The sequence below is a fragment of the Kryptolebias marmoratus genome, linkage group LG16 (genome assembly GCF_001649575.2).
Source record: "Kryptolebias marmoratus isolate JLee-2015 linkage group LG16, ASM164957v2, whole genome shotgun sequence".
Taxonomy (NCBI): Eukaryota; Metazoa; Chordata; class Actinopteri; order Cyprinodontiformes; family Rivulidae; genus Kryptolebias; species Kryptolebias marmoratus.
This window is the reverse complement of record NC_051445.1, coordinates 9,190,126-9,213,419: the sequence shown is the minus strand read 5'-3', so window position 1 is coordinate 9,213,419 and position 23,294 is coordinate 9,190,126. Positions and strand designations below refer to the sequence as shown.

At 40.5% G+C, this 23,294-nt stretch overlaps 1 protein-coding gene across 1 annotated transcript in view; it reads left to right on the top strand.

The window, feature by feature from the left end:
• Positions 1-22,459, top strand: part of si:ch73-22o12.1 (nectin-2) — an 86,822-nt gene extending 64,363 nt beyond the window's left edge. Inside the window, exons 7-10 of the mRNA XM_017415411.3 lie at positions 19,597-19,729; positions 19,894-19,951; positions 20,079-20,168; positions 21,310-22,459. Of these exons, the coding sequence (XP_017270900.1) occupies positions 19,597-19,729; positions 19,894-19,951; positions 20,079-20,168; positions 21,310-21,534 (506 nt within the window). The 3' untranslated portion in view covers positions 21,535-22,459. The remainder of the gene's footprint in view (positions 1-19,596; positions 19,730-19,893; positions 19,952-20,078; positions 20,169-21,309) is intronic.
• The last annotated feature ends 835 nt before the right edge of the window (positions 22,460-23,294 follow it).

The window sequence follows — 23,294 nt, the reverse complement described above, 5'->3', positions numbered from 1 at the left end:
AATCACATTTGCAGATAAATACGGGGAGTCTTGCATTGATGAATCTCATCTGAGCCTGTGTGGAGCGCAAAAGATGCAAAATTCATTGCTTGGTGGCATTCTTAAAATGATTAAATGTGGTTTGATAAAAGAAATAGCTATTGAATATTTTTTTTTAAAAAAGCATTTGCATTCATACCTTAGGAACACTAAGCAGGAGGCCTTGGTTTGAATTACTCAAGCCCTGAAGTTTTGCTGTTGCTGTTTTAATAAGAATATTGCTGCTCTGAATTTATCGCAGAAGTCAAGATTTGGATGTAGGGATGATGTTTTATTCAATCAGTCTTCTTTTTTTTCTGAAAACTTGGTAGGGTTTGCTAACTGCTGTGCTCAAGGCTAACTTCTATTAGCAATAGAAACTGATAACTGTGTGTTTCTCTGCTCTGTATGCATTTGAACACTGCAGTGAGATGTTTGCTAATAGAGGTTGGACAGTAATATGCGTGTCACTGATTTAATGAGATACAAACTGACAGAAGTATAAATAAATAGTTTATTGCTGCAGCTGTCATCACTTTCAGGGCACGAGGCGGCCATGCTGGAGTTTGAGGTCAGAGTTTGTAAGAAATCTCTGACTTTCCATGTCAGATTTTAGACTTCAGGTGGCGTTTCAGTCGATTTGTTTTTTTTATTTTTGACATGGATTTCAGAAATTCCAACTTTGAGTACAAATGAGCACACGATGTAGCTGTCGGATTCCCAGTGTATTCCATGTGGAGCAACATTTAGATGTTTACGAATAACTTGGTGTTTTATTATTGAATTCTTAAGTCTTTACTGCATCATGTGTTTGTATGTAGGCAGCAATCTGACAGAGATACAACTGTAAGATGGTCTCTTCAGTTTAAAGTCTATTCAAATTACATCTTTTTTTTCTGTTGATAAAATACTCTTTATGAAAAAGTTGAGTGATGTTTGTAGAGTACTTTGAATAAAACTGCCTCTGGAAGAACCTATATGTGTATAATCCTGCTCCAGACTGGAGTTTACTCACCACATTCATCACTCCTGCATTCACAACATGTCAGTGTGAGATGTAAATTTATGCAGAATACATTGTGATTCAAAGACAATAGGACCATCCAGACCCCATCTGGAAACACTGAGGGGACATCACCCAGGTGTAAACACAATCCACCCAACAAGTTGAAACAACAACAGCCTTCTAATTGCAGTTGTAAATGAAAAAGCTTGCTCTCTCAATAGTCAATTAGGTAAATGCTAATGTTTCCCTCGACCTGATCCGCCAGCCACACCTAACTAATTGGCATCCTGAGATCTGATGGTAACATGAGCTGAAAGGCAATAATGGTGCTTTTAATGCCGAATGGCATTATGTGAGGAAATTAGTGGTTCGATTAAAATTTATTTACTTTTGTTTGTCTTCCATATAAAAAGGACTAAAATTGGCATGATTGCAAACCAACATAATAATACTTCTAAGGGAAGTAAAAATCCTTATGTAGTGGGTTCTATGGAAAGATTATGAGCACTAAATATCTTATCCGTTACAGATGTTGCTCTGTACAGCCTTAGTTTGCAGAAATATTACAATATTCCTGCTGGAAGTGCTACAACTAGCTGCTGCTGCTTCTACTTGTATTTGCAACGTAACAAAAAAGTTCTATATAATTATGTGTTGTGCAAAACTGATATGTAAAGGTTTATAAAATAGTGTTTTTACTTGAACTGCTATGAAATTCTAAAGGTTGGAGTTATTCTAGGATAGCAGCAATCCACTTTGGTCTTGGACTAGCCATTAGCTCATCAGTCAGATCAGAATTAAACTCTGATTTAAAAAAAGAATGATGTTGTTTAAAGAGCTTCACACAACAGCTAAGATATTACATGTTTATACATTTTAAAGATCTGAGCCATCGCTTCATGGTAAACATTATTTAAACTGTCTATCAATTTCAAATCAGTTTCTCAGAATAGACAAACTGTCAAGCAGAGGTTTCATTGCATGGATTTACATCATATATGTCTTCAACTAAAAGCGTATGGGAGAGATAGAGAGGGTAATGCAAGAAGATTTAAAAACCTTTTAGATTCTTCTTTTTCCCTCTACACCATCGGCATCCTTCTGTCTTCTTTCTATCTCCTTCAGATCTCTGCCACGTCTGTTTGTGCTGCCACAACTGTGCACGCTGCAGTTGTTGCCTTTCAGGTCTGGTGTGACGGCTGGCGTGGCGACCGCAGCCCAGCAGCATGTCCTCTGGTGCTACGAGTCCCGCCGTCAGTCAACGAGTCTGGTATTTGGTGACATTTAGCATTTATTTTCCAAAATTATGCATCAGTGTTGACATTCAGTGCACATAAAAATCATGATGTATGTGGCACCTCCTGAAGGCGCTGCAACAGAAAAAGGCAAGGAGTATGTGACAGCTGAGACCCCCCCCCCCCCACACACACACACACACACACACACACACACTTACACATATACACAGACTGAGCTTATAACTCCATTGACTAATGTAAAAACAAATGCACACAATCTTTGTGAATTTAGGTCAAAGCTTTGCAAGTGCTTTTTGGAAGTCATGTTTCATGTTTTCTCCACTTCAAGTGCAATCCCTCACTCATCACACACCTCCCTGAGGTACTTCACTTTATTCATTCTTTGCAAATTAATTCCAGGACGACACTTTTTATGATCCCCAATTTATGTTAGCAGTCAGACGGGCTTCCCTTCGCTGCTGCTGCCTCTCGCCTTATCTTCCTGCCTCACGTCTCTCTCTCTCTGCATGTGCGCTCAGTGAAACAATGGTACTTTCCAGTTACAAGCAATGAGTTTGTCAGGTTTTTTTTAAAGCGACTAAGACAAATTGAGAGAGGGAACAAGAGGATGTGAAGATAATGGGTTTCTGTGGTGATTAACATTACAGAGCGGTGCGTCAAAGAAAGGGTGACTGTGCTTTTGTGTCGTTACTGACAGCCAGATGAACGGAGGTCTTGGTGCTGGTTCTGTCTGAGGCTCAGAGGATAATAAACATACATATTTTCAGGCTTGGGTCTCTGAGCATCTCCACCTGTACTGCTTTCTTTTTTGTGTCTTTAGACCTACATCTGATAAAAATGTAGCCAGTGTGACGAATTGATGAGCTCATTTTTTCCTCTCATGAATCAGCCAGCTAGCTGACTAACCGGTCAGTCGTTCATTCTACCAAGCAGGATCTCGGTTTTCTTGTCCTACTGCTGTGACACACCTGTCACCTGGAGCCAGACGAGCTCAGCCAGCTTGTATGGGTGCATTTGTGTTTTACCAAAGCAGAAAATGGTGTGAGGCGAGCCACTGATCCGTCTCACTGAGAAATACCATCATTCCTGCTGAGTGACTCCTGTTGACATATAGGTTTTAGTGGAGTGTTAGTAAATGTTTTGCACACAGCTGCAGGTCAAAGGCTTTTCTGTCTTTTACAGAAACTCAATTGTGTGAGAGAGAATAAACAACTTGTGGTCAGGTTTGCAAATAAAATACGTTAAAGTTACATTAAGTCAGAATCGTTAATCTGAATCATTTTATGTTAAGAAGTAGCCATTTTGCTCAAGCTTTGAATATAACGTTATGTGTGTTGTCATATGTGATATTGATAGTTGTATGTGCTCAGAGTATGCATTGCAAAAGACTCTCAGCTGTTACCACATCAAATGTTAGCCTGATATCTATAAAACTGGCTGACTTAAAGCCATTGTTGTGTAAGCTAACGTTGATTACCATCTTAAACTGGACTGACTCTGAAAGTTAGTCAGTTGTAGCTGTCCATCCACTGATTATTTTCTAAGAGTTTCAATATAATCCATCCAGTGATTCATGAGATATTTTGCTAACAGTTGAATTAAACAGATAATAGCACATTTTTAAACCAACATCTTGCACAAGTTGTGCTCAAACATATGTTTGGGATCAGTCTTAGATAATAACACACCAAATTCCAGGTCAGTATGTCTAAAACTGATTGAGTTTAGTTTTGTAAGGTCAGCTTGCTGTGGCAGCCATCTTGAATTGGGTTAACTAAAAGTGCAGATAAGGATGAAATCAAAGAAAGACAGGGTTATCACTCGAATAGTTTGAGTTTTGTGAAACAAAAACCAAGCAAGTATCCTTCTATTGTCGAAGTTTCAGGGTTTTTTTCTTCTGATCTACTGCTTTCATAAAACCAGTGAGAATAAAGTGATTTGAGTACTTTTTAACTTTCATTTTACAGTTAAAGGTTTGACCAAGAGAATACCCGGCTCTGATTTAGTGATTAAAAAAGCTGTTTGGCTTAAAAGAACGCAACACAAAACAGGACGGACGAGCCTGAAATGTAATCTTAATAATCTTCCTCGCAGATTAACCAGAAGCCTTTTAATTTTATTTTAAAAATTTAAAGAGTCTCAAGTAAAAGCACTTTAGATATTATTCATCCATATAAAAAATTCAACAAAGGAAATAATTGGCTTTGTTCCAGTCAATGGCACTCAATTTATTCATCACTTTGAACCAAAAAATATAATTTGTTTTCTCGTTTTCAGACTTCACCAAAAATGTAGGAGCAGTGAAATGTAATATGTTAAGGGAGTAGTATGTTAAACTTGGTGCATAAAAAGTTGAGTGTCAAACCTCTGAACTGGGGCCTTGATTTGTGGTGTTTCTGAGCTCTTAGAGGACCAACATACAGCTTCGCCTCAGGCTTTGTCATCAATATTCCTTTCACCTCTCATCCTGGATTTAGGCCACAATTGCCTGGCTAATCAGGTAGTCTGTCTGGGTGTTTTCTTGTGGATTCAGAGCTAAGATCGGTTGATTCTACCCAGCTCCCGACTTTGATCCTAATATCTCATCCGCTCTCAGATCAAAATGTACAACCGACTTTCCCCTGCTGTTTTTGCTGGCGGAGCACTCGTCGGCACACACTCAGGTGTGCTTTGAAAGCTGAGCAGAGCAGACAGGTTTTTGAGCTAAGTTAAGCCAGGGATTAAGGAGAAATTTACTGCTCATCTACGTGTGCGTAATAGTATTTATTTTTTGACTTGGAGCGGAATACCTGGTTTGCCTCTGAAAAGCATCAAACCCTTTTTCTGCATCGTTGTCTGCTTTCACACAGATGCTTTTGCTTTCCATGCAGACATTTTGTTGCATCTTCTTTCTATATATTTCCATGGATGTTTGTATATGTGTTATCTTCACATGTGACTGTGTTGGGTGCGTGTTCTCTCTCTTCTTGCATACCTAACTGGCTCTGACACATCTGTGGGATTTTTATTTTGGGGGAATCTGCACCGATGCCAGGCTGCCAAGAAATCAATGCAGCGACCCCCTCTCACCTCCTTTCCCCCTCAAATTCCTTCCTCTCACTTCTCAGTGTGTCGTCTTCTTTCTCACTTTCCTCTTTTCCCTTCTTCTTTTTTCCTTCCCCCCCTCCTCTGTCTTGCTCAGAGCCCTTATTAAAAATGGAGAGAGTGTGTGCTGCATATTTAAAGTGGTCATGGATGGATTTAAACGGCTGATGGTATTTAGTGTCTCCTCAGGGAGCTGCTATGAGCCCTTAAGCTGACTCCTCTGACTGGAGCCTGACTGACTGGTGAGCACACACTAAACCTCTAATAATGACTTGTGTGTGTACACAGCCGGCGTGGCACTTGCATGCGCACACACACACGTATACACACGCACAGGGACACTGGTCACGTTTGTTATGAATAGATGCATTCGGAGGTGTGTGTGTAAGCTCATCGGTCAATAACTCATTAGTTTGTCCGCTTTGATTCAGCAGTGTGTAAATGTTTTAAATAAGACTCGATTCAGAGTTCAAAGGCATGTCTAAGTGTGTGCATAAAGGAGTGCGTGTGCGCATGTGTTCGAATGCTCTCGCTCTACAGTCGGGGTAGGTGTCACACTGAGCCCCTTCAGGTTGAGGAGCAAATGTTTCTGTCATGTTGTCTTTCATGCTGGCTTGAATTTGGGCTCCAGTCTGCTCTTAAGTGTCCTTCACTGAAACACTATTGATTACCGCACACAAACATCCTCGTACACTGAACGTAAATAGTGCCAATGGGGAAACCCACACACTGATAAACAGACAGAGGAGCATCCGAGCAGGCACGAATGAGAGGAGGAGACTGAGGAGTTTGGTAAGGCCTGAATATTGAGATGAATAGTGCATAAAGGAGCATTTCCATTAACGAACGCGCGCCTGCAGCCACCTTTTAGTTTGGAACAATGAGATCAGTGGCGTTGCCTTTGGTGTATTCAGTCCACAGCGGCGAACGTAGACTTATTCATTATTGATGCTGCAAGGGTTTTTAATGGTGGATATTTAGTGTAATATCGTTTGACGCATGTAAAGCAATTTGGTGTCTTTTATTCCTGACGTCTCAGGGTTACAGCAGGTCTGTGCGAGTTTGCATCTGCGCTCATGCATGAGGTCATCTGTGCAGGGTGTGCATTCTAACGTTTATATCTCGTTTATTTGCATTTTAAAGACGCGGCGCGGAGAATTACAGCAACAGTGCAGCGTCATGCATTATTGACTGGGCTGCTCGACACGCTGATGACTGTTGAGAATAGTGACACGACACACAGCAGTCAGAAATCAAAGGGAGAACATGTTTCAGATTTTCCAACAAAACTTGAGATTTTCTGGAAGGTGAAAGTGTCGTTTTTCCTGCCACAGAATGGCTTGCGTCCTGTTTGCAAAAGTGCATAAATCAACAGCGCTCCACGACAACCAGCCAATCAAACACATTTAAACAATAATGAAACCGTTCTTTGTTTCCATACAGATAAATTGAGCCATAAATTCTTTCTTCTCTACCTTCCCCATCTCTGCTGTTTGCTATTGTGTCCACCGGCTCCCAGTGGCACTGCATAACTAAATGGCAATAGAGGAAATGTCTTTCTTAATGAGCATTTGAATTCAGGCTCAGCGAGAGTGCAGTTTTTGGGTGTCTCGACAGCTCACATTGTTGTGGTTTCTCTCCAGGGGTATTGGATGGAGAGGGAAGTAAATGAATGTTGAGAGTGCACGGGACCATTATGGCTCTGTGTGCCATTAATCAGAAGCTGATGAGAGGCCATTTGAGGGAGAGATGGGGCCTATTACTGCTGTGGTGCTCTCAGGACTCTGTGTGAGGCTCTTTTTGTTTGCCTAGTTTGAGGTCAACACTACAGCAGGTGTGAACACGGTAAACAACACTTAAAAAAAAAAGAAAAATTAGAACTAAAGGAACAGCGATTTCTGCTCTTGCATCACAAGTTCTCAGATAGGAACAATTGGAATTTCGATACACGCATTCTGCTTCGATTCCTCTCCCTCTTTGACGTCTTCATCGTATTTTTCTCCATCCTCCAGACTGAATCTTTTATTCTGTCAGTACTCTCTTTTCGTTCCTATATGTTTGACACAGCCTTTCCTCCTTCTCCATCTCCCTCTTCCTCTGTGCCTCGTTTCGTTTCTGGCAGCCTTTGTGAGCAACTTGGTGGGAGTGTGACATGATGAGTGCTCTCATGAGTCGGTGAGAGTTGAAAGAAACGAGCAAACTGACTCGCCGCGCTTAGAGAGAGGAAACGAGTGGTAGTAGCCCAGTCCTTGACTTTATTCCCCCCCGCCCCCCCCCTCGTTTCCTCATTATATGTTGCTTTTTTTTTACCTCCTAGAGCTGCTGAAGAGAGCATAGCATCTTGGCTGTAGGGGAGAAATCTAAGAGGATATCAAAGTTTTAGGTTGGATGTGAGGCTGAGTGGTGGGTAATGAGGTGAGAGTTCCTTTTTGCCAGAGGTTAGCCGTGGTCAGCAGGGCAGGTAAACATACCAGCTGCTCCTGACTGCTTGGCCTTGAGGCCGTGGTGACAGTGGCACAGGAGGAAAGAGGTGTGTGTGTGTGAGAGAGAAGGGGAGTAAGCGGTAAAAGCATGCTGAGAAGATGGATGGAAAGCCTGAAGGCACTGTGGGGTAAAATAGGTTGCCGGATATTCTCAGATTGCAACATTTACTGTAAGTTAGTTTTTTTTTTTGTCAGGGTTTAAAGATGACCTGCCTGAAGTCCGTTCAAGTTACACTTTTCTTCCTCTTAAAAATAAATGGATTTTTGTACGAAACAATAGCTGTTTGATCTCTTAACATTCACTTACATTTAGTTTAGATTTTTTTATTAAAAAGGTGTCTGCTGGTTTTATTTAAAGGCCTAGTTTTCCTTTAAGGAATGCATGTCGCCTGCTGCCTTTCAGTTTTAAACTTTGATAATTTTGTGTAAAGAAATGACTTGTAGCCACTTTGATCAAACTTTGAAAATGGCATCCACAATCTGATGCAGTGTCACAAGATGTCCCACTCAGAGTATGTGTGAGGAATGACCCTCAGCTACTACCACACTAAAGTTCAGCCTAATATCTGTAAAACTGACTGAATTATAGCCATCTTTGTGATTTTTAAAGTCACTTAGCTGTGGCTGCCATCTTAACTTGCCAACTGGTTGAGTCAGTTAATCAGCTGTAGATGTAAATACAGTCATTATTTCCTGGAAGTGTAATTGAAATATATCCAGTTGTCACTATTTTGTTAAGACACACCCAGACATGGGCGAAAACATTATTGTCCACCTTTGCCTTTCAGCAATAATTAGCATCATTTCAGCTGCCGTCAGCTTCATGTTTATAAAGTCAGTAGAGTCAATTTGTGACACAATAGCTAAATGCTCGCTTTGTTTTTATTCAAATGATGTGAATATTTCAATCTTGGTGGGGAAATCTTAATCCAGAAGGGGTAACAGTTTTGTCCTCGGGCTTAAAAATGTGATCCAGATGTTTTGGTCTTTTTGTTTGTGAAAACAGAAGCAATTACCAACGTGAGGCGCGCAAATATCCAGCAAGGTCTGAAAATGTGTTTGTATCCTGTTGGTCTTTTCACACAGCAGTCCAAGCAGAGACGGAAAGGAATAAAATGTTCTAAATTAAGGAATGTTTTTCAAAAAGAATGACTGAATAACAATAAGTAGTACGGTTGGGGGGGATTTTTCCCTGTGAACACTTTCTGCACATGTTTTTGAAAGTGCTAATGGTGATTATTGCTGCTGTGGTTGTTAATAATGCTGAACAAGAAAATTGTCTAAATAAAGAAATAGGGGAGGGAGGGGGGAAAAGCACTCATGCTTTCTTGTCCATGCAGACATAATGATTGAAATGTTTCATCTCCTGTCGATTATGGACGAGTGTAATTTACTGCCAGCAGGAGATGATTTGAAGTTTCTGTTTGTCTGCGAGGGGTGAGAGCTTCCTGTCGTTTGTCCGTGAGTTTCTGATCCACCCCTTCATTAGATCCTCTACATCTGTGAGAGGAAATCCAGACAGAGTCGCACTCCTCCGTCCAGGTTTACCAGGTTCAGACCAGAACTGGGTTTACCTCAGCACAAAAACACCAATAAGTGTATTTAACCACTTCAAACTAGTCCTCTTTATGAGGTTTTAAAAAACGGTTTCAAGAACGTCGCTGTGATTGCGTGATAATTTATGTCATTAATAATTTCAATATCGCTTTTTTTTGTATTCTGAAGTATTAGAAATTAGTGTTGGCCTGGCGTCACAGACAGACAGACAAATGTGCGAATGCAAATAGGACTTGGTTTCATTCCATTTTCCATTTCCGTGGAGAGAGATGAAGTGGTGCTAATCAGAATTCATCTGCATGCTTTTGGATCGACGTACAATGAAACACGTGTGCTGAGTGATGTACCTCGGCATGGCTGTTCTATAAAACACAAATAACTGATCTGGCCTAAACAAGGCCGTTTGAAAAAATCTGTTTAAGCTGGACTCTAGCCCGACTCATTGTGCCTGAATGAATGAACCTCAGGCTGTTTGATTTGTTTGTTTTTTCTAGGCTCAAATGAAATAACATTGTTTTATATTTTCATAGCTTACTGTGTTAATATGACCACCAAAAAAATAACCATTTAAAACACAAATATGGTACTGATAATTCTAATTTCCTTCTGTGCACAAACCATGTGTTTGTAGCTTAAAGTCTGAAACCTTTAAACTTGTGTACATTCACATCAGTAGTTGGAGGATTTAAATATTTACCAGCAGCTGAAGTGACTCCGCTTTAAAACCGATCCTGCTCTGAGCTCTGTTGGCTCGTCTGTTCTGTATGAGTTTATCTGATTCTTCAAATCGAGCTCAATCTGACTGCTGTCTACTGCAGGTAAGATACTGACAGTTGATCTAAAAGAAAATCCACAAAAAACATAAACTGTCTGTTTTATGGCAGCAGCTCCCTGACAGCGCCAGCCTTGTTCAGGTAGACGGTGCATCCTAAAATACTTTGGAAACTGGCCCAGACTTGACCCGCCTCAGAGCTCTGCAGAATACACTTGAGTTTTTGCAAGCTGGACATGCGGCTAAGTTGATGTGACGTGGTAGTAGCTGAGATTGATCCTCGATCTAATCTGAGCGTGAACTGATTGCTAACTGTTGGAGTCAACTCTCTGTGTGTGTTAGCAAAAATATCTCATGAACCACTGGACAAATTTTATTGAACCTTTCAGGAAATATTCACTGGGTGTACCTCTACAAATTATTAACTTTTGGAGTCGGCATAATTCAAGATGGCTTCTACAGCTAATCGGCCTCAGCCAACACAAAAATAGCTACATTTTACAGATACTGAGCTAAAATTGAATGTGGTAGTAGCTGAGAGTTATTCACATTAAATGCATTTAGTGTAACATCTTGCAATTCTGCATCAGATAGCACACAATGTTATTTTGACGAAAACGACTTCAACTCCGTCATTTCACAACATGAGTTGATCTTAATGTAGTTATTATATTTGTTGTCCTACTTTTTGTCTTGACGTTTTGAATGTTTTAGCAGGTAATGAATCGTTCCTTACTGCAGTAAAGTATCAGAATTTTTCCTTAAAGATGTTGAAGCAAAGTGCTTTTTAACTGTTCTGCATGTGTTTTAGTGACTTTACTTTAATGTTGAGACGGTTGTGTAACGCGTTATAATTACTTTAATGTGTTCGATTTTTAAGAGTGCTAAAATTGCTTAGAAAAAAGAGGAATTGCTCCCTTAGCGGTAATCATAATCTGACCTGTGCTTTTAGAGCACTTGTTACTCTCCTGCTAAGTATCTGCGTGTTGCATCGAGCTCTGCCTGGCACCCTTCTGGATCCGTGCATGTGTTTGTGGACAAGCAGAGTGTTTGTCGTACAACAGATCATTCATGTCCTCGAGTGGACAGCTACATTTGGCTAATGCACCCCTGCTTTCTCTGCTGGCCACGGCCGGCCACCCCTGTGCCAGTGGAAAGTGGACTGTAAATATTGACAGGGAAGACAGCAGGAAGGGGAACGGCGACCTTGTCAGAAACGGGAAGGAAAGGAGGAGTGGATGGAGGGAGAGAGGGGGATGATGGAGGAAAAAAGAGGAGAGCTCCTGCCTTCTCCCAAGGCAACTGAGTGTGCTTTGATGCACTGTGGCAGGGAACACACTGTCTCCCCAGAGAGGGAGAGGAAGAGCAGCATCAAAAACACTGTACAGAGTTTACACACTATCCACCATGCCACTTTTGAAAATGCCAAAACATGCATGTGTACACACACTCACTGGAGTCTCAGCCAGTGATGTAAATTTAATCCTCGACTGTTCACAAGCACAACTTTGAGCTGTTGAATCACAGATGATTAGAAAAGAGCTGCTGATTTCCCCAGACCAAACGCTCCAAACAGAAGCATCTCTCACACATTCCTCAGTCAGCATTTCCTTCAGTTGGATCACTTCAGCGCGGCCTCTCAGATCATTCACTTGGCCGCGTTGTCCGAACAATCAATTTGAGCTGATTTGTTTAGCGCCGAAATGAATTGGGATGGCGCAGTGAGTGCGAGGAATAGTAAATGACAGTCGAGGCGGCTGTGGTTGTGGGTGAAGCAGTCTTCAAGTGTCGTAGAATTAATGTCAGAGGTTGCTGCAGCTCCTGCGTTAATGGTGAATAATTTAGGAGTGTGTGCGTGCTGCGGGTCTATAGAAGACAGTCAAGTCCACCCTGGCCATTTTCAGCTTTTTTTTTCTACCTTTTTTGCTTTTGTACTTGTCATCTTTGCACACCATTCTGCTGCTGATTATTAGGTTACTGTATTACCAGGAGCACACACAGATGAACTAATGAATGGCCACGACAGATGGATAGGTTTTGTGTTTTACAAAGTTAATGGCAAAATCTAAAGGCTTCTCTTTTCTCTTAGTGAGCAACGAGATTACGCGTACTGTTCTTCATCTTAATCTCTTTCAGAGGCCATCAATTCACTGAGTCTTAATCTCATCTCCAGGCACTCTGCTGTGACCGTACCAGCCCTGTGTGTTTTTCCTATTTCCTGTGGTTCTGCAGACAGGGTCTCAGCCCAAACCGGTTTATTTTATGACACTACAACTTTGCATTTAGTTCTTTTTTTTTCCTGGAAAAATGTTTCATTTACCTTCCTACAAACAAAGCAAATTAAAGGCCTAGTATTTCTTGAATGCATGTCTGCATATCACTTACTGCATTTTTATGCTTGAGGTTTAGATCATCTTATGTTGAGAAATGAAGGAGTTCGTTTTGGACAAACCTTGAAAAAAAAACATTATGCTCAATCTCAAGAGATGATGCAATATCTTGCCCGATCTGCTCTCACTTGGAGTATGGGTTGTGAATTACCACTCCAAAACGTAGCTCAGTATCTGTAAAATTCACTGAGGTGTAGCCATTTTTGTGTTTTCTAAGGTCAGTTGTCAGTGGTGGCCATCTTGAATTGGGTAGATGTGAACCAAATGATTAGTCTCTGAAAGTTTTTATTAAAATCCGTTTAGTGGTTCGTGAGATTGTTTAACGGCACAGACATGCGGAAAAAGAATTTGACGTCAAATGTTTTCCCTGTCAGATGCGCTAATAGTGGCAGGGGGATCAAATGCAGAAAATGCAAGTAATTAAACATTTCTCACTGGGCTGGAAAACAAACTAGGATGTGACTCGAAAGATTTCCAAGAGAACAAAAGAAGAAACGGTGAGAAAATGAACAAACAGGACAATCCCATAACGTCGCAGCCACATGGCCACAATTACATCACGCTGAGCTGCCGGGGCGCCTCAGGCTTTGGATATTTTGGTCAACTGTCTCTTCATAAATAGTCCTGCTGACCCGTTAGGAAGGAATTTGATCATCAGCTACAGTAGGATTGTTTTTCTTGGACCAGTAATCTTTTAAGCCAAGATCAAAAGCACATATATCTGCAGCTTTTCCTCTGTAGATAATGGATACACAGGAATTTGGATTTCAAGGTTGGTTAAAGTGGTTTCAGTGTCGTAAAAACTTGGTGTGTGTGTGTCAGATTTGTTGAACAGGTCATTTGGGGGTAATAAAAACGAGCTTATCTCTGCTCGTTAAGCACGTGAGATAAGAGATTCAGAGGGAGACACTGCGGGGCGGTTCTGTGGTATTACCGAGCCAAACGAGACAATCCCAGATTGAACCTGGTGATGGAGGCGGGATGACAGGAGCGAGGGATGATGGGAGTGAAGGAGGGGAGGCAAACAAATGCAGTAAAAGCCCAGCCAGCGCTGTGAAGTTGAGGAGAGGCCAGCATGTTAACTTTAATCCCTTCAGGGAGAGGCGTAAACATGCAGGACGACAGAACAAGGGATTGAGTCCAAAAAGAGAGGGATGTGAGATCTTTGTCTTCTGCTTTCTCCTTCATCCCTGCTCTGTGTGAAGGCAGCAGCCGGGAAATCCCTCCGTACTTATCTGAAGCCAGCCTCTTAATCACAGCCTTCATCTCTCTTGGCTCTACCTGCTGCTTCCTTCCCTCTTCTGATTCCTCTCATTTCTCCTACGTTTCGTTTTTTTTCTTCTTACTCCAGTGTTTAAACTAATCGGTCTTTAACTCGGCTCTCTTCTGCTTAGGTCTCGTTTAGTACGTCTTAGCTTCCCTGTCAGTGACTCACAAGTTATTAGAGACTGATCTAGAGAGATCTAGTCATCAGAGACTTTTTATTAAAGACTTTTTTTTTTATAATTATTCCAAAGGTTCAGAAACAAAATATTAAAGGCCAAGCAATCCTTGAAGGAAAGCACATCACCCACCACCTTTCATTCCACAGTTTTTAACTAAAAGCATTACATGATGAGAAGAGATGGCCAAAGTTTGAAAAATACATCTAGCACAATCACTTAGTCCTTGGAGTTCGTGTTTAGAATGACTCTCAGCTACTACCAGGTCAGTCAATTATAGTAAAATTGTTACTTTTGTGTTTGCTAGCGTTGCTTAGCTGTGGCCGCCATCTTGAATGGGATTGACTTGAAAAAGGTAATGAGTTGTAGATGCACATCCGCTACACACAGACTGGGCAGAAACATTATGGCTCCTCCTTCGCCCCCAGCGACGGGTGATAAAGAGAGTTGAGGAAAAAAGTGGAAAAACCTCCAGCTGCAGCGCTGTGTCCAGGATTCATCCATGCATCCCTAAAGCTCAGGAGATTCTGGTGGTATTTTCATCTTGCTGAAGTAGGTCTGCAGTAATTTCAGACATCTTTAGCCAACCATTCAGCCCCATCTCCTCTTCCGACACTCCCACTCCTCCTCCTCTCCTGTGCCCCCTGGGAGAGTGGTGGTCTACGGTTGACTGGGTGAACAGTGGAAGGCTCCTATATATAAAGAATAGATCTCTTTCAGACCAGATTGTTACATTGATCTGCGCACGAGAAATGGAGTTGACCTTAAAACTAAATCTGAACTCTGGCCCATTTTCTCATTCACCGTAAAGAAGAAATAAAACCGAACATGATTTGGTTGGAAGAGCCGCTCTCCGCCTCGGGGCTCCTCGCAGATAAATTGCTCCGTGTGCACTTGTTTTTATGTCTTTTTTTAATGCATGTAGATTGCGTCTTTGTGTGTGCAAGTGGACTTTTGTCCAGAGGAGAGAGGCTGGAGGGCAGGGGTCGCTCAGCAAAGCAGCGTTCTTGTGTAAATATGTCAGGCGGTGTGACAAGAAGGCAGCGAGCTTTCAAACAATGTGTTCGGATGGGTTTGGGGGCCTTGGTTGCACGTCCTTGGTAAAGATCTGTACAGTTTTAAACAGACGCAGGAAACACACACACACACACACACTCTGAGATATTTCATTAGCACAAGACATGGCTGGTGTCCAGGGCCAACACTGAGGGCAGGCTCCCCAGTCGAGTCTCTGTGCTTCACCTCAATCCTCAGACCTGGCCTCTTTTCCTGCTGCTTTTTCTTCTCTATCAGGGGTTATCTGAATGGAAGGAATAACTTTCTGCCTGAATCCTGCTGAGTGAAATGACATGGTTGGATAATGACGCCTGGGAGATAAGGTGAAGCAAAAAGAGGGGAGAGGTGGGGGGAAATAAGAAAAAAAAATAAAATCCCGGGAGCTAAAAATGAGGAGGGTGGTGTGACGATAAACAGACACGGCAGTGTAATGAGGAAGGAGAGACACAGACTTACACACAAGACAAGGCAGGTATTGGGTTTAGACTGAAATGCCTCGGGGGCCAGAAGGTGCTGCAGCGTTGAAGGAACACAGCACCACCAAGAGGCAGATGGTATTCACTGCAGCACAGTGTGATTAAGATGTTTCCAGAGATGTCGTTTTTATCCTCATACTTTCTGTTATGAGGATAAAAATCATAGAGCTAGTTTGTTTCTAATAGTGGGTAAGATTGTGTTTTACATTTGTAATTAATCAAAAAATCATTAAAAATGTCGACGTTTTGTGTGAAAATAGATATTCTCTGGTTATTGTGGCAAATAAAAGGCAGAATATTCTTTTTTTTTCTAGCATTAAAAAATGAACCAAAACACTGCAATATTTTATTTATTGTTAATTTTAAACATCCTCAGCTAAAGACATTAAAGCTACATAGCTGGTTTTGCTCTCTGGGTTCATAAAGATCTATTTAGCAGAGTTTAGAAAGTTGCAGGTTGTTCATCCTGACAGAAACTCACCTGTAAAGATGCTCCTTAAACATGTCTTCATGCAGATTATTGAAACGTAAACGTCTAAAATGAACTTGATGTTTAATAAACTATATATGCATATTTAAAACGGTATCACAGCTGCATTTCTCACATTTTAAAGAGATCATTTTGAGTTGATGGATCATGATTGGAATATACTTAAAAAGATTTTATTCTTTGGTCACAGTGCTGTTGATTCTACCTTTTTTTTTTTTTTTTTTTTACTAATTATTAAATGTGTTTTTCCTCATATTTACCTTTGTTGTATTGTTAAACATTTGCTGCTATTTTAACAAGTCAGTTTCTTCTAAAGAGAAGACATTGTTCTCACATAAATGTTTAAAAGTAAGAGAACCAGTATGAGTTGGATGGATGTGTCTAACTTCTGGATTCTTCTCTCTTCCAAACATAAAGAAACATGCAACAGATGACAAACGAGCAGCTCGAATCTCTTAAATCTGTTCAAATGTTCAGCTGGACGTAAATCTGACAGACTTTCTGTAAAAGTGACTATAACTCGATGAATGATGTTCCAATAACTTTTGTTTTTATTTTTCCAGATTTATCAGTTCTTAGCAACCAGGGGACAAAAGAAAACAAATATACCAAAATGAAAAATTTGAAATGACATGACTCAGCCCTGGTTAAGTCGTGTCAAATCTAATAAAGCTCATATGTAATATCCAGCCTGTCTCTGTTTGAATAAAAGACAACTTGGTCTTTCAATTTCTCTGTGCAAATCTCTCTGCTCACGTAATAAAATGGGGCTTTGAATTTGATAAAGGAACACTCAGCTCTATTCTCTCATTTCTTGTAAAATAATAAACCAATAATAGAAAAATATAGTTATTGTTTTTTCCCCACACTTCTCATTTTGAACCTAATAGCTTTTATATTTTGTATTCTCATCAGACTAAATGTTGAAACAAAAGTCAGAAGCCTTCTGATTGCTCTGATATTTTGACTCTTGGACTTGTTTTGTGTCCCGTACAGAAACTGTTTAACGTGTGGGATTGTTTCTTTTTTGTGAAGTGTTCTTGTGCTGTATGTACAACTGAGCCGATTGATTTGAAGCTTAAAATGTGAGCAAATCAGCGGTTTGACTCCTGGAAATAGGAAACTTTAAGCCACCAAGTGTTGGTTTTCGTCCCAAAATATGAGCAAAATAAGCTTCTGAGCAGAAGGAAATGAACAATGGATAATTTATTTGTACCCTATTCAATAATTCCCTCCCCCCAAAAATCCAATTAACTCAATTCACCCCATGAAAAGAAGCTTTTCTGTTAGTTGTATGCAGGGAGCCCATTTGTCAGCTCTTTGTGATTTCATGTGTTTCATATTTCAGGTTTGGCTCCTCCGTTTCTTCTAGTTTTTGATTATCTTTGTATTCTGTTAATCTAATACAGGATGGCAGAATTGTGATAAAATAAAAAACCCTCCAAATATAACCATTTTAATTTAGTTATGACAATAAAATCACAAAGAGAAGCGAGCCCCAGCTGTGTACTGTGGATGTTAGATTACGAAGGGTCAGTGTTGGAGATGGTGTTGTAATGAGTGGCAGGAAAACACCTGATCATTAGGAGACTTTTTTTTTTTTCCCCCATGTGAAAGAATGGAAATTATTTTAGAAGATATTCAAAGCAGTCTATTGTTCGAGAAGAATGGTAATTGGACAGCTAACATCGTTCAATCATGACCCTTCCAATTACTAAAACCAGAGTTTGTTCTCATCAGATGAGCTCAGATCCTCTCTGCCCTTTACCTCCCCCTCATTAGCATAATCCCCCGGGAATACGGAGGATAATGAGTCTAGCTGCACCTTTAGTAAACACGCTGTGTGTCTGCGTGTGTGTGTGTGTGTTTGATGCTCAGTGTGGTCATGGTTCATTAGCAGAACCTCTGCATGATTCCACTGGTTCTTTTTAATCACCCCTGTGACTCGACACTCTAATCAAGACCCCTCCTGTACTTCACCAGCAGTGTTGCACGTGTTCACACACACACACACACACACACACACATTTCTACACTCAGATTTACACCAGAGTCTGTCTTTATTTCCAAATTAACACGTGTTATCTCACTAACAGTCTAATTCTACGTTATGTTTCATTAAAAGGAATTTATTCAGACTTCTTGAAAAGGTCACAAAAAAATAGAAGGCTATAAAATGATTATTTTTAAAGATTCCACTTCTGTTTCCTTGACTGCTTTTAGCTTTAATTGAAGCGTGGAGGTTTGTTTCGTAGCCTTGAGGACACTGAGCGCTCGTCTCGCAGGACGTAACTGTGAGCTTGTTGCTGGATGAGGCTTTGGTTCTGAGCAGCTCTCAGAAAAAAACTGTGAAGACTCCTGAGGTTACTGATCCCAGAAGAAGAAACAGCCAGCATTAACTGTTGGTTTTTTTCATTTTTTTATTTTATTTTTTCAGTTTGCATCCAACAAGAATATGTCAGTTATTGGGGAAAAAAATGACAAAAACAAACCAGTTTGGAAGTTACTGTTGAACTTTAAATGTCACTCCTCTGTCAGTAGCTTGTTAAAATGAAGGATGTTGCTTCTGTTAAATGTCATGCTACTTTCATTAAGTATTTATAATGATCGTTTTAGGGCTTTATTACTAAAACAAGTTTGTTCGTTCAGGTTTATTTAGGAGAAACGGATGCTATTAAAGGCCTAGTGTTTCTCGAAGGAATGCATATCACCCGCAGCCTTTCATGCCAAAGTTTCAACCTATGATGATCCTGTGACGAGAAGGGGGCGGAGCCATCGCTGTTTCACGATATTGATAGTTTTTGTGAGATGGGATGGTGCTCAGAGTATGTGTTGAGAATGACTCTCAGCTACTACCACGCAAAGTGTAGCTCAATGTCTGTAAATCTGCCGTTTTTGTGTTGGCTAAGGTTGATTAGCTGTGGTGGCCATCTTGAATTTTGTATAGCCAATGATTACTTTCTGGGAACTTCACTAAAATGCCCAGTGTTAATGAGATATTTTGCTAACAGAGTTGACCCCAGTAGTTAATGGCAGGTTTTGTGTACAGCTACTAATCTGTAAGATGATAAAAGTCTCTTCCATTCCTGTGTCGAAGTGTTTGGAGAGAAAATTCTCATTTAAAACGTCTGCTTGTCCCTGGAAAGATTGTTGAGAAACTTAAAAATATGAAAAATGATTTTTAAGAAATGTTACAACTTGGTTAAATATACATTCACCCGTTTATGTAAACACAGTATTGTTGTAATTATAATTACAATAACAGACTGTTTTCTAGTTACTTTTAATAAATACAGCAACAACTGTTCTTTGATATGTATAGATTTTGCATGTTTTCTGGAGGGTAACTGGTCCTAATGGGATGATTTTTCTTACCCATTTGGTTGAAATGTTAACTTTTTTTCCTATTTTGACTTTTGCTAAACTAATAGCTTACTGTGGCCTCGGAGTTCTTCTGTTGTTTTAGTTAAAAATTCAGTCAGGAAGACAAATTAATGTTTTCCCTCTATATATCAGCTGTTTAAGTTCTGATCTTCTTTTCTATCTCATTCTTTGTTCTCCAGTGAACCGCCTCCCTGAGAAGGGTCCAGCCACAGGCAGCATCATAGGAGGCATCATTGCGGTCATCCTGGTCCTGGCCATCATTGGAACGGCCATCGCAATGTGGCGCAAACACAAAAACAAGAAATTCGGAGAGTAAGTGTTGGTGGGATGGTTTCGCTTCAGTTCACAGCGCTTGGTTTTCTTTTTATGTCCAAGTGTTTTTGTTGTTTTGAAACCCTTGCTCCCCTAGATGACACTGCATGTCTCACATCAGTGTGGCGCAGTAAACATGACAGCTGTGTGTTTCTGTGTTTTAGTCGTCCACCCAAGTACAAGCCCCCTCCTCCTCAGAAGGCCAACAGCTCTGTTACCACGGTGAGTCACAATCAGCAAAACGCTCATCAAGACAGGATCATCATCCCGACCGCTGTAGTAGCTGGGCTGGTGAAGTTCAGAGCTGACGGAAGTGATTTGATCTCTTGATGTATTTGTGTATCTTCAGAAACTGAACCAGAGTTATGTCCCAGAGGAAGTGAGCAGATCTGTGCCGAACGAGTACGACTACAGCCAGAGCAGACAGGAGCCCGTCACGGTGAGGACCCTTCCTGAATATTAATGTGCTGCGGACAAACTGTCCAATCACTGGAGCTCTTTTATCCTGTAAATTCTTTATTAAGCTCCTTTTAACTTGAAGCATTGCTGGATGGTTTACGTTATTAGTGACACAAGAATCTGAATTAATTTTAAAAATCTGTTTTGTTTTATTCTGCGTTTAATTTACATCAGACCCAGATTAACTCTGTTTCAGTTGCAAACCAGGAAACCAGGGGGATTTAATAGCTGTTTTTACTCAGTGACCAGGCTAACTGCTGTTAGCAATAAAAGTAGCTGCTTTGTGACTTCAAACACTTTAGCAACATGTTCTTTAGTAGTTTGTTCAGAACTCTGAGTGTGACCAATTTAGTGAAAAACAAACTGACAGAAGTGCAGATAAACAGCTTTTTACAGCAACTATTTTTACGTACAAGGCAGCCATATTGAATCTAGAGGTCGAGGCTGCTGAGAAACTGGAAACTTTTCACTTTAAGGTCATTCCAGTTTATTTCTCCAACTTTATAAATTCTGCCTTCAGAGTACAAATGAACGAGATTGTTGTCACTAAGCCTGCTGCTCATAAAAAACTACACTGACCACTACTGATGATGTAATCAAGGCAGCGACTTTGGTTCGGACCCACAGACTGTGAACTCATTTAGAGAATAAGAGGCAAACATAAAGTTACTGTAGTTTACTTTCTTTGAGATCTGCCATCATGGGAAGTGCATTTGTTAGAAGGTTGTATCAAGCCTGATGACATTTTGCTGCCCACAGATATGCCTGCCTTTAAATCAGCTTGACATGCTCAGGAGTGAATGATTACTTATTGGCCCAATGGATCAATCAGTTTACTTTTATTCAAGACTGTGGCTTATTGTCTTTTTTAGAAAAGGTCATGTAATAAAAATGTCAAAACTTTCTAAATTATAAAAACTTCCTGGAAGAACTGCTTATAAGATGATATATCCTCTGGAGTGGTTTTACAATGTTTCACACATTGTTGTCAGCTTGGTTTTGTTCCTTCAAAATTGCAGCCACCAGGCGAGGAGGAGGTTAGGTTTCCTAAAACACAAGGAAATGCTTGTCACCAGCTGTCACTGAACTCTTTCTGTGTACTGTTTGCTTGTTGCCTGCAGGATCTCGATGCCTACCTCGACGATGACAACAACAACGACAGCGATGATGATGGAGGACACGACGGAGAGCATTACTTCCCTGCTTCGCGCCCTGGCTGGGACGATCCGGGCAACAGCGAGATTCTCCCTCCCTATCGGCGCCCAGACAGTGTCCCCCAGGACTACAATGGGACCCCCAACGTCAGCCGTGGGGAGAGCTTTGTGTCGACCCCCATGATTGTTTGAGGATTCTCAGAAGATGACTGGATGCATTTCTGTTTTAAAAAGGACAGATTTAATTTAACTGTTGGAGTAAAAACGTGGAAATGTGAAGATTTTATGATTAGTTGCCATTAGCTTTTTTTTCTTCTTATGAAATGATCAGGTTCAGTCATGTATTGCTTTTATCAGTTTGAGCCAGAAGCACAATGTTGTTCAGGTAATGTCCGACCAGATGGAGCACACGGCTACAAGATAACACTACTTTTAAAACTAGATAGAACAAAAATCCTTTAAATTCAGCTTGCTGTTGAATTTTACAGGTAATCAACACTTAGATTGCAGCAGCTTGAGGCTGTCGTTTTCTGGTTCCGGATGCAAAAGAAGCACAACAAGTAAGATTACAATTTTTTTTTTTCTCGTATCTGTTGTTGTTTTCCAAACCCAGCTTGCATGAAGCCTGTGTGAACCAGGCGCCCTGCGGAGAAGCTATTAGCTGCAGTTAATCAGGCAGCGCCAAGACGAGTGCCACAGACCGTGACGACATTAGGCTTTTTAAACTGCCGTCTGGAGGCTTTAAGTGCTGAAGCAACACTACTTTTCTTACTGTGAGCGCTGTGCTGGAGTCGATTTTTTTAAATTTTATTTTCTTTTTACACTTTGACTTTTTGCACCTGCTCTTTGTCGTGAAAATGAAACGCTGCTCCGCTCCAGTAGAAGCAAACACAACAAAAGAGCGAAGGGGTTGAGTTTGGGTGAGCAGCCTGACTGGGTTGATTTAATTTATTTTCCTTGCATCCTTCCGTAAGCACAGAATGCAAACTACAATCACTAAATACAGGTTAAAGATGAAAAATAGATTTATAAAAAAAAAAATCTAATCTATTTCTATAAAAGTGTGTTCCTATAAGATAAACCTGGATTACAAGCATGAAAACCCCAGAGGTGTAAATAGTGTTTTATGGCTTTCAAACGGGTTGACAGAGAGTTCATTAGTATATTTTCACCCTTTTTAAAAATGAAACACCTTGACTCTTGAAAATTTCCTCCACTATGAATTTAAAATGTTTTTATGTCTTGGTGCCAAGCAGGTGTTTATTTTACAGCATGTTTAGCTTGTTTTTTTTTTTTGTTGTTGTTGTTTTTTTCTGAAGGCATTTTATTTGATCTATTGTACTTTGAGTTGTATTTTTTTGTTGATTTAATAAACATGTATATTTTTGATCTAAGTAAAAATCGCTTTCTGAGATTGTTTCAGTCCATTTCTTTCAGTTGTTGTTGTTCTGCAGCTTCACCACCTGGGGGCAGTATTTATTTACTGAGTGCGAGCCGCTGATGTCTAACAGAAAACACCATTAGTGTGGGCAGTGTTTTGCTTCTAATGAATACTGTCACTTTATGCCATTTATCAGTTAATAATAAAGCAGTGTGGCGCATACTGATGCTACACTACCCACACATTTCTATGGGAGGACTGCAGTAACGCACCTGATTCTTGTTCTGCTGCTTTTCCTCCTCTTGTCTGACTCATCTCTTTCCATTTTAAGCTGCATTTTCTCCAATATTGTGCTCCACCAGCACACAGATTTTTTTTTTCTTCTATATGATTGTGATTTAGTTTGAGCACACCAAAGACGCAGCGTTTAGGGATTATCCGTATCTCCCTGCCTGCACTGACTCACATGTGGAAAGCACTTGTGTATTGCAGCTTATCTGTATTAATTGGTACGGTGTGCAGCTGTGTCCTGAATGAACCAGGGCTGTTCCAGATTAGCCTGTGCTGCAGC